The 12,139-nt window shown below is 36.2% G+C and overlaps 1 protein-coding gene across 1 annotated transcript; it reads right to left on the bottom strand.

The window, feature by feature from the left end:
- Positions 1-409: 409 nt before the first annotated feature.
- On the bottom strand, positions 410-10,575 carry LOC111455085 (zinc finger protein-like 1 homolog). The gene is made up of 9 exons (XM_023096615.1): positions 10,310-10,575; positions 9,839-9,919; positions 3,245-3,362; positions 3,040-3,134; positions 2,505-2,576; positions 2,023-2,310; positions 1,819-1,927; positions 918-1,104; positions 410-837 (listed from the first exon to the last, which is right to left on the bottom strand). Exons 1-9 carry the CDS (start codon positions 10,331-10,333, stop codon positions 735-737), a joined length of 1,077 nt encoding a protein of 358 aa, XP_022952383.1. The 5' UTR covers positions 10,334-10,575; the 3' UTR covers positions 410-734.
- Between the last annotated feature and the right edge of the window lie 1,564 nt (positions 10,576-12,139).

Here is a 12,139-nt window from a genome sequence, read left to right as displayed (position 1 = left end):
ATGTTTCGTTCTCCTCTCCAACCAGTGTAGAATCTCACATCAATTGGAGAGGGTTCCGAGTGCCAACGAGAACGCTGGGCCCCAAAGGGAGATAGATTGTGAGATCCCACATTGATTGGAGACAGGAACGAGTGGGAGCGAGGACACTAAACCCCAAACGGGGGTGGGTTGTGAGATCCCACATCAGTTGGAGAGAAGAACGAAACATTTTTATAAGGGTGTGGAAACCTCTCCCTAACAGACGTGTTTTAAAACCTTGAAGGGAAGCCCAAAAGAGAAAACCCAAAGAGAACAATATCTACTAGCGGTGAGCTTAGACTGTTGTACTTTAATACATAAAATCAACGAGTTCAAAAACCCGATCCAAAGGACGAATAAACCCCCTAAAATCTAGAATTACTACATCTCCAAAACAAGTATTATTATGTGAGATTATTGAGTAAATGGGTAATTACAAAATAAATTAGTTCCAATGAAAGATCTTTTCCTTAACCTAATTCTCTGATCAACAATCCATACAAGTGAGAGAAGGAACACACACAAGAACAGAGTTTGTAAGATGACAACAAAAACTTCACCTCAAATGGGGCAGAGAAGCCTCAAGAGATACTTACAATGCTTGTATGATGAAATTGGCAAAAGGTCCGATGATTTCAAGGAGCCAAACAACTCCTAACAGCAGCAGCAGCAGCAGCTAAGCACTGCTAATAAAACCCTCTTCAAATATTGTTTTTTCATTGCGCTGCTTGCAGTTGCTGCTCGTCCTCCACAAATTCTTCTCCGATATCTCTTTGTACAAGTCTGTAGTACAAAATGCCCATCGTTGCCAGACATGCCCTGCACACATGATTATGATTTCAAGCCAAACCATAAAGCATATAAAAGAGAATGAGAGAGAACAGATCCATGTGTATTACATGATTGCTATGATAAGAAGAATTTTTCTCGGATCCATTCTAGAGGGTCGTTGGTGCCGAACACGACCTTCACCGACATCATTGGCGCTCAATGCGTCTTTACGAGGAGGTGCAGTCACGGGTAGAGTTGGCAATGCAGTTGACCAGAAAGGAAGTAGTGCTCTAAGAAACTTGTGCTTGAAAGGACCTGCAGGTAACAAAGAAATGGAGTGATGTCAATAAATTCCACAATACCATGGCTGAAGTAAAGAGCTCAGTGCTCTATTTGTGAAAATGAAAAACAAAAAGGTTCAAGTCTCTGTAAGATATCTTTTGCGTTAGTAAATGGGGACGTTACTGTCCCGTCGGGTAACACGCTCGGCTTGATGGACTTCCAAGATGAACTGAAGTTATATCACAACTTAAAGGAATACAATATATATGATTCAAAAGCTTCACTCTTATATGAAAAAAACTGAAGGGGTTTCTTCAATATTTGCTTATGAAATATCAGGAAATGCTAGAAGATTGAATTTGTTTAAGGTTAAGCGATTGCGAATAACCAATCGTTTTTGTGGATGTCGAAAAGGGAACACGTTGCTACAGGAATGGTATCCCCCCTCCACCACCCCCCTGGCCAGACAATAGTTTGATGACTATTTGAACAAGGAAACGGGTTTACGAGATCTAGAGGGAAATAAACGGCCACTTAGGTGACCGTTTTTGTGGATAACCAATCGTTTTTGTGGATGTCGAAAAGGGAACAACACGTTGCTGCAGGAATGGTATCCCCCTCCACCACCCCCCTGGCCAGACAATAGTTTGATGACTATTTGAACAAAGAAGCGGGTTTACGGGATCTAGAGGGAAACAAATGGCCACTTAGGTGACGACATGTCATATCCAAAAGCATGTAACGTACCTCTTCGAACATACTTCTTTCGGTTACCATCTTCGTCATCAGCATAATACGAAATTTCAGAATTTTGCCTGTCATAATTGAGTGCACCTTTTCTTGTGGTAGCAACAGGCTGGATTGCAATTGAAAATTGAAAACAAAAGATATGAGAACGAACTGAAAGTAAGAAAAATGAATCACATGTTGACTAAGACAAGACGTTCTTACGCCTGAAGGACTTGAGCTTTTCACAAAATTCCCTTCTGAACCAGGCACTTCAATCTCTACAATATCTGCAATGTCATTTTTGGAAGATCCTGTTCCAGTCGGGGCGGAGAACCCTTCACTCGTATTCGTCTCGATCTTTGCTATTGAATTTAATGAACTCTTATTGTTATGTGCGTTGCCTGAAGAGGAAACCAAGGGATCTGAGGCAAATGCTGGGGGAGGACCATGGGGTTCTGTTGTTGATAATCCTACTGGATGATTGCCAAACAAATTCTTTTCCAGACCAGTCTGATGAACAAGAAGAACCAAAATCAATAAGATCATATCATGCTACAATCGCGACATAGCTCCCTTCCTTTAGCAGACACATCTTGTAACATATCGTAGGCACTAGAAGTGCAAGAACAAAAGTAGAAACATAGTCATATGAGAATTGAGATGATTATCGATTCGAAAACTGTAACGTCAAGCGTGAACATAACCTGCAAGATGGCTTCCTTTAGTTTTCCGTGTAGGCGGGATGCTGAATCTTTAAAGTTCTTCGGAGGCCATATCTGCACCAAGAGTTTACATATACCATGAAACAATCAGACATCTGAGATGAGATAATAGCATAGTTTCCATTATTGAGAGTACGCTCGAATGACCCTAGAATGTATATAACCTAGCCCTATTCTAGTGTGACCCGTTATGGAATGAACTTATAATCATGAAATCGACTCGATTGTCATATTATAGATTATAAGCTCATAACCCTAGTCCATTCCTATTTTGGGCGGAACAGATCTACTAATTCCTTGATTCCCGTTAGTAAGAGGGATCTTGAACTAAGAAATATAGATTCTAGAAACTAAACTAAACAAGGGTATAATGAGCAATTTCACACCAATGAACTCAATGAAATTGATAATGCAGAAGAAACAACACAACAATAGCATCGAGTCTTCAAAGGCACGTGCGAGGATCGTTTATGAATTTGACTTTCAATAATATATAGCATGCGAATATACACCATACCGAAATGGAACACGCGGGACAGTCATATCCAGCAGGGGCAGTGGATGGAGGAAAGCTCTTGATATGTGAGACCAAGCAATCCGTATGAATAACATCTAACATGAGAACAATGAATTACATAACTACTTCAACATTTGAATTGAAATTCACTCTATTCTTAGCATCTGTATGGAAAGAAGTTAAATAAATATGTGAAGTCACATACGCAAGCATCCCAATCGAGTCGTTTGAGGACCAACTCCTTCGAGTGTAGCCTGACACAGGCAACAATTTGGAGGCCAATCGTAATCTCCATTCAATACCCACTCTGAATAGGTACGAACCTTAAAGAAAAAAGTGCAACGTTAGCATAGAACGAATCTAGAATGAAAACATAACATAGAGAATGTGTGAAAAATTACGGTGACTAAAATAGTATCTAAACCAAAAATATAACAATAACACATTTAAATAAAGTTATACTTAAAGATTCATAGCCATAAATGTTGAAAGAATATCGAAGAAAATGTGTGAAAACAACACAACGCTATTTTTGTTTTCAGTTTTTGTTCTGGAAACTAACTTTAAAAATTATCCTCGCTGGCACACCGCCTGGCGTCTAGCTCTAATACGTAATAGCTCAAGCCCACTGCTAGCAGATATTGTCCTCTTTGAGCTTTCCCTCAAGATTTTAAAACGCGTCCACTAGGGGAGAGGTTTCCACACCCTTATAAGAAATGTTTCGTTCCCCTCTCTAACAGATGTCAGATCTCATAATCAACCCCCTTGAGGGACCAGCATCCTCGTTGGCACATCGTCCAGTGTCTAGCTTTGATACCAACTGTAATGTTCCTTAATTTTCTATTAACCTGGAGTCGTTACCATATGCATGACGTAACTTTTTATACAGAAAACATTCATTTCAAGCGACATCATAAACCGATGTCATGAATTTATACGTTTAAGAAAGGGTATTTAAGGCAATACCAAAAGAAATATTAAAATAAACCAAGGTAAATATTAAAAATAGCAATGCACTATACTAACTTAAGATCTACAAAATTAAATACAATTACCCTATACAAGTTCCATAGTCTTTAATTGCGATGCCACTGTCAACCATACGGGGGTGCCTTACCTTTATTTGAAATATAAAAGTAGCACATGACTTAAGTATTATAAGAAATACTCAGTAAGTCACCCCACTATTAGGGTCAAGGAATGCAAACACATGCAACCATGATTAGAGACCTATCATTTAAAACCATCATAGAGGTGGCCTCCAGTCCGAACAAATTGGATGTGTAATACTTCCCTACACACAGCCCACACGTGCGAGCGTGAGCCAACCAGGTAACTCGCACACCCCCTAACCCCATCGTAGTCGAGCTAGTTGGTCGTAGCTGGACGTCCAGAGCAAACGCTCGAATATCATGCAAAGCATGATTATCATCATCATCATAGCGTACACGTCTATACTTATTATCATAAAAGGGGAAGTAACCCGATGTAAATGAACACACAATATGCATAAGATCCTTATGGTTTTCATCTTAAATCATTCATGTGATGCAACCCCACACATCCTTCTCATGTTCTCTAGGTAACATGCATGCATAAGTTTTTATATATTCATCATTTAGGAGTTGTGTATCAGAAAACTCTTTATCATAATGCAACATGACATCTCATACATGCACATCATCGTAATATGGGATATTAACATATTATGTCTAATCATTATCATACATCTTATGTCATCATGTAATAATGCATCATCATCCTAGCGTATCATAGTATCATAGTACATCGTATCATCACAAAATCATCATAATATTATATCAACTCACGTCATAGCACCATCGAAACACATCACAATATCATATCGAATCACATTATCATAACATCATATAAACATACATGACATGTGCAAGGGCCACTGAGCACATGTCATCATACATAAGACAAATCTTCCAACCAAGTCGATAGTAAGGCCACTTACTTGGTTGGCCTAGGCCGAAACTACTATGACTCTTGATACTATTTCAATGTTGCTCTCTAAAATTTAATTTTGCCTAAGGAGTCCAACAATCATAAATTAGAATTCTACTCTGGGAATTGACTCACCTAATTTTGTAATTTTACTCCTAATAATTTAAACTAGTTCAACCTAATTTTGCATAAAATAATTTAAACTAACTCCTGATAATTTAATCTAGCTAAGCCTAATTGTGCATAAATAATTTAAATTTGATTCCAAACATTTAAACTAGCTAAAAGGTAGTCAACCTTAAACGTTTCGAAAGAGTTGAAACTAGTAAGAAAGGGTCCAAGCACTAGTTAAAAGGTAGTCATACTAACCTTAAACGCTTTCAAAGAGTTGAAACTAGTAAGAAAGGGTTCGAGCGTATCGGACCCAAGCTGGAAAAGCCAAAATGCTAGTCTGGAGCCGTCAGAAAATATATTCTCTAACTCGCTTCAAATCGTTCAAGTGGGCTGATAAAATGAAGTAAGGCACCTCCCTTTTATAGTGGAGGCCAACTCCCCACTTCTCAACTTAAGTGATGTGGGACAATTTTCCTTTTTTTTTTTTTTTTTTCTTTCTAATTTTTAGGTTATTACATCTTACACAAAAGAAACTTTCGTCCTCAAAAGTATCTTAATCTTGGAATTACTTCTCAAGATATTTCTCCCTCATCTCTTCCTTTTGTTTTCACATAGTTTCTTCCGCTTGATGGTTTTGTAAAGACCATTTTCCTAGTACATAAAAGACCTCCACTTCTCGGGCTAAAATTCTTATACGTCTTTTCTCATAACTTGGGTCATCGTTTACCTGTAAGAACTCGTAATCTACAACGTGAGTTGCCTTATCTAGAGAATAAAGTTGTAAGTTCCCTCACTCTGACAATGTAGAAGGTTTGTTCAAATGTTCCAAGTTAGACTCAATCAATTTATGTGACCACAACTTGCACTAAAAATGAGTATGCAACAAGAGCTTTATGAAGTTAAGGAATTTGCTAGCCTCAACCGTAGTATAAAGATGTGTTGGAAGATATATGAAGGTCAATAAAGTTTAATGATGTTATGAAGAGATAACTTATCAAAGTAATAATGCAACCCAAAAAGTAAGAATCCTACCTCATATCTATGAAAAGAACATGAGATTCTTTGTCTCGTCCTTAATTTGGATGACCTAACTCACGTTAAGACACTTTTGAGGATAAAAGTTCCTTTTAGATGTGTATGATGTAATAACCCAAATTAGAGGAAAAAAAAAGAAACTGTCTCACATCGCTTAAGTTGACCTCCACTACGAAAGGGAGGTCCCTTACATCATTTTATCATTCCACTTGAACGGTTCAAAACCAGCCCAAGCATCTTGGCAAATTAGGCTTAGGCCATTCCACTTGAACGGTTCAAAACCAACCCAAGCATCTTGGCAAATCAGGCTTAGGCCTGATAAGATTGGACTCTTTTTCTATTAGTTTCAACTCTTCGAAAGCGTTTAAGGTTAGTATGATTACCTTTTAGCTAGTTTAAATTTTTTTAGTCAAGTTTAAATTATTTAGGCACAATTAGGCTTAGCTAGTTTAAATTATTAGGAGTAGGTTTAAATTATTTTATGCAAAATTAGGATTAGCTAGTTTAGATTACTAGGAGTTTTATGCAAAATTAGATTAGCTAGTTTAAATTATTAAGAGTAAGCTTAAATTATTTTATGCAAAATTAGGTGAGCCAATTCCCATATTAGAATTCTAATTTATGATTGTTGAACTCCTTCGGCAGAATTAAATTTCAAAGAGCAGCGTTAAGCTAGCATCAAGGAGTTGTAGTAGCTTTAACCTAGGCCAACCAAGTAAGTAGCATTACTATCGGCTCGGTCGGAAGATTTGTCTTATATATGACGACACGTGCCCAGTGACCCTTGTACGTGTCATGTATGTTTATATGATATTAGGATGCGTCATGATGATGTTATGATGATGTTATGATGATTTTGTGATGATATGATGTACTATAGTGCTATGATATGCTAGAATGATGATGCATTATGACATGACATAATATGATGATATCCTATATTACGATGATGTGCATATATGAGATGTCATGTTCATTATAATGAAGAGTTTTCTGATACATAACCCCTAAATGATGTTATAAATGAGAAATATCTAAAGGCTTGCACCTAGAGTAACATGTAAAGGATGTGTGGAGTTGTATTACATGAATAATTTAAAATGAAAACTATAAGGAATTCATGCATATTGTATTTCATTCACATTGGGTTACTCCTCCTTTTATGATGATGTGTACGGACGCGTACACTATTATGAGATCATTATCATCATCATGTTTACATGATATCCAAAGGTTTGTTGTACCTCCGAACATCCGGCTATAGCCAACTAGCCCGACTATGATGGGTTCAAGGAGTGTGCGAGTCGCCTGGTGGGCTCATGCTCGCATGTGTGAGCCGTGTGTAGGGAAGTACTACACATCCAATTTGTCTGGACTGGAGGCCACCTCTATGATAGTTTTAAATTATAGGTCTCTAATCATGGTTGCATGTGTTTGCATTCCCTGACCCCGTGGGGTCACTTACTGAATATTTCTTGAAATACTCAACCCTGACCCCAATAGTGAAGTCACAAAGTATTTCTTAAAATACTCACGTCATGTGCTACTTTTATATTTCAAGTAAAGATGAGGCACCTCCTACAGTTGACAGCAGCGTCGCAATTAAAGACCATAGAACTTGTATAGGATAGTTGCATTTAATTTCATAGATCTTAGGTTAGTATAGGACATTGCTATTTTTAAAATTTACCTTTTTTACTTTAATATTTCTTTTAGTATTGTCTTAAAGACCCTCTCTTAACCATATAAGTCCATGACATCGTTTTATGACGTCGTTTTAAATGAATATTTTCCCCATAAAAAAGTTACGCCATGCATATGGTAGTGACACTAGGTCAGTAGAAAATTAAAGTCGTTACCTAACATTTAAAGCCAATAACTTTTCTAATATTTTGACCAAAAGGCTCGGAGAGCTTTCTTATAAAAAAAAAAAAAAAAAAAGGCTTGGAGAGCTTTCAAAAGAAGGATGAAACAACGAATAAGGCATCCACCAAACCTGAGAATCAGTAGTTACTTCATATCTTCCGAAAAAAAAAAGCAATAATTAATCATCAACCAACAAAAAAGTTAAAAACCAACCATAAGGCAACCTATTCAACAAAATCAAAAAGCTTCTCAATACCAAAAAGATTGATTCCATCAAATTCTAAACTTCCAGATTCAAATCTGCACCAACTGCTCGAAAAAACTCTTCAGCTTTGCAATAACAACAATCTTGTAAAAAGAAGCTTTTGGAGAACCATCACTAGCAAAGAACTAAAAAATTTCTTCATGTAAGTTAATCCAATTACCTCAGAGAAGATAAAACAAAACCTTTCAAAGTAAATCATAACATGACTTCCTTCTTAAGCCAAACGAGAACTTTCACGTAACTCAAGACCACATGCTTCTATCAACAGAGCAAATTTGTTTGGATTAGATGAAGAAATAAGAGGAGTTTTCTTATCACAATCTTGAAATGTTAAGTCAAAAGCTTCAGAAAAAGAATCCTCAAGAATGTCAGCCTCCATACTGAAATCCACTGGCTGAATGACTGATTTCACACAACTCAAACTTACCTCAAAATCAACCTCAGAGATGCCATCACGAGGTGTAAAATCCTTTATCGAGTAAACAACTCCTCTGATTAAACCTACATCTGGATCCAAAGGGGTGAAGACAAAATGGTTGTTTTAGGGTAAGATAGGTGAAGAGGAGGGTGGAAAGGCAACATTTGGATGCTAAAAGCTCTATACATCTTTCTTCAATTGAATCTGAATCCAAAGAGTTTTCCCATTCTTTAAAGTGCCGGCTGGAATTACTAAAAGGATGACACTGCCTAGAGACTTTTAATATGATGGGGGAGATTTCACGGCTGGAAGTCATCTTGTGAAATGGAAAATTCTTTTCTCAATGGAAAATTCCTTTCTCAATTCAAAGAGTTTTCCCATTCAAAGAGTTTTCTCAATGCTTCTTGGTAGTCTCACAGTTATAGCAAATTCTTTTGTAATTAGCCTGTTTCTTTGATCCTTATAGTTTGGAGGGCAGCTTCTCAGGGAGTGGGAACTCTCTTCCCCCAGCCCTTAGGCAGTCTTTCGTTTCTCTCTTTCTTTCAATGTATTTTACAGGTTCCTTATTAAATTTATAAAAAAAAAATTAAAAAAAGGTTATATGCTCCAACTAAGATAAGAAAAAAAGAGCAACATACCAAAGGGTCCCCTGCCTTTTATCTTGGAAGGGTAAGTAAAACCCCAAAAATCCCAAGAAAAGAAAGAATTCAAATTGAATCACATAAAAAGAATATCCATATGCTTAGAAGCACACTCAAATATGACACGCCACGGAGGCCTAGCACCAAAGAAAACATCTGTTGATAAGGGCTGAAATTCTATGCTTAAGAGACATTAACATGATTTACACCTAATCCATCACTCTCTATACGCACACATATCAGGTGAACCCTTACGTAAATAATCCCTTTCTGCTCTGTACACAAAAGGTGGAAAGTATAATGGGTCTATCATGGTAGCTAAGCATCCAAATTATCTATCAGCTCATCATATTGTAAACCGCAAGAAACTAGAGAGAAAGAGAGTGGCTATACTGGGGAATGGCAATGCAGCTTGAAATAAACTACCAAGAAAAAACATGCGATAAAAAACTGAAATACAAAAAGAATTTTTCAAATACACAAGCTTACCACGCATATTTGGTGTTCTTGGAAACAAATGCATTCTCCACATACGGGAACCTTGTGAACAAAACAATACAACTTCGTGGCCTGGAGCACCAAAAACACAAAACAAATTGTATTCGTAAGTTCATTGATTTTAACAAAGCCAGAAACAACAAGGTTGTAACGATAACAAATTACAGCAACAATAAGAAAACTTAATTCAATTAAACAGTAAATCAATCAGCCTTAGACATTTCCTCGATCCGAACAACGGTACTTCCAAAATTCGTGAAAATCCTGAGAAATTAACTCTTCAAACAATCAATTAGTCAAGCATTGAGATCGCTTCTAATTCCAAACTCTCAAACCCGGATCCGATCCCAAATCCCAACGAAATGAATATCAACCAAACCTCCACGTTACAATCCGAATCAGAAATTATCCAAATTCCTGTACAGGCAACAGAAGAGGCAGGAGGAGGGAGAGTTGTAGTACCTTGCGGCATTTGCAGACCACCATTGCAGTGACCGGTGCGGAGACGCTCTGATGGATACAATGGCGAAGCTAACAATTCAACGACATGGATTCAGATCTCCAATGCTGTCAAATCTTCGGAAGAAATTACAATGATCAATCGCCTTGAGCTATCTGTGTGCGAATGTATCTGAAGAACAATCAAACCCCCCACCGCACACGGTAAAATGGCAAGTGTTCGCGCTTCGCCGATCCGTTCCCTACAGCTCCCTCCCTCTCTCTCTCTCTATTTAAAATTAAAAAAAAAAAAAAAAATGAAGAATATTAATAAAAACACCTTAATAATGTACTAAATTACCAAAATATCCTCAAATTACGTTCACTTTCTACAACTACTGTAACCCACCACAAACACTATAAACCATTGTCTCCCGCCACTACCCTCGTCATCCACCACAAGAGAATACCATTGACAACCCCCGACCACCACCACTTAAAACAACTAAATTCTGTTGTATTTCACTAACGATCACCACCATTTTACTACTGAAAATAAATCACTGTCACTCATCAAAAGTCATAATGCTTTAAATGCATCGGGACATAGAGACACCTCGTCTCCATTAATCCAGCTCAATATATCACATGCTTTGATAATATTTGGCATCTTTATGCTTGTCTCCTATCGTATTTTGACACGTGGCATTGATAAAGAGAGAAAATAATAAACGTGTTAAAAAAATTGATATTTTGACTCGGATGATTACGTGGCAAGTGGTGGACAAGGAGGATGCCACGTGGAGGGAATTTTGTTGTAGCAGCCAATGAAAGAGGGCCATGTGGTGAACGTGACAGTTTTTAGTTGTCAGTTATGGAAGCATTGTGCGACCCAAAGAAGAAGGAACACGCGTCAGCGTGGCGAAGGAGAACCGCGTATTGATGACGTGGGCTTGACCGTTGCTGTCACGTAGACGACGTAAGGCGACGACTCTACGATTTCAATTTTTAACTAAATTACAAAAATACTCGTAATAAACTTTATTTTTAAACTTTTTAATATTATACTTCCTCTTTTATAAATATTTCAAATATTAATAATATAAAAATCAAATATAAATGATCTATTAGATTAAAAAATAATAATAATATTCTTAAAGATAAAATTCAAAATTCAAAAATATATTAATTACTTGTAATTTAACTTATCAAGAAAATATATTAAATTATATAAAATAACGTTGAAATTAATTAAATAATGTATACAATATTATTTAAATTTAAAATAAAAAGTAATAAGGGAATTAAGGAGTTGGGTGGGGAGGGTGGATGGGTGTTAGCCAATAGAAAGTGAACAGCTGTCGAATAGGTTGGTGCCACGTAGAAGCATTGTGAGTTGGAAAGGGAAGGGATTTATGGAAAATGCGATAAGAAGTACACGTGGCCATTTTAAAAAAATTAAATACTATTTTAAACCAATTTATTTTTTATTTTTAAAATTAAAATTAAAATTTTATAAAAAAAAATTAATTCAAATGTAAATAGTTTATATATGTTATATTTAATAAACAAATATTTTACCCTATAAAAAAAAAGAATTAATAATATTTTTATTTAAAATTTAATTTTTTTAATTCCTAAATATTATAAAATATATTAATTAAATTTATATATAATAAATGAATGACTAATTAAATATAAAATAAAAAAATCAGAAATAAAACGGAATTAATGCGTGAGGAACACTCCACAATTCTGCCACTCACTAGTAACGTCTAGTTCTTCTAATTTCCATTTTTTAATTAATTATTAAAATAACAATAATAATAAATAAATAAATAAAAATTAGAAAAA

Source organism: Cucurbita moschata, unplaced genomic scaffold (assembly GCF_002738365.1).
Source record: "Cucurbita moschata cultivar Rifu unplaced genomic scaffold, Cmos_1.0 Cmo_Scf00017, whole genome shotgun sequence".
Lineage (NCBI taxonomy): Eukaryota > Viridiplantae > Streptophyta > Magnoliopsida > Cucurbitales > Cucurbitaceae > Cucurbita > Cucurbita moschata.
The sequence above is the reverse complement of the archived record's forward strand: the minus strand, read 5'-3'. Positions and strand labels throughout refer to the sequence as shown.

What these genes read in the sequence shown, in the direction of transcription:
- LOC111455085 (XM_023096615.1), bottom strand. Translation starts at nt 10,333, where the DNA reads ATGGTGGTCTGCAAATGCCGCAAG. An exon ending in GTCCCGCGTGTTCCATTTCG is followed by an intron (nt 2,577 to 3,039) that starts GTATGGTGTATA and finishes CTCTTGGTGCAG; the next exon opens with ATATGGCCTCCGAAGAACTT. An exon ending in CTTCTTATCATAGCAATCAT is followed by an intron (nt 838 to 917) that starts GTAATACACATG and finishes TCATGTGTGCAG; the next exon opens with GGCATGTCTGGCAACGATGG.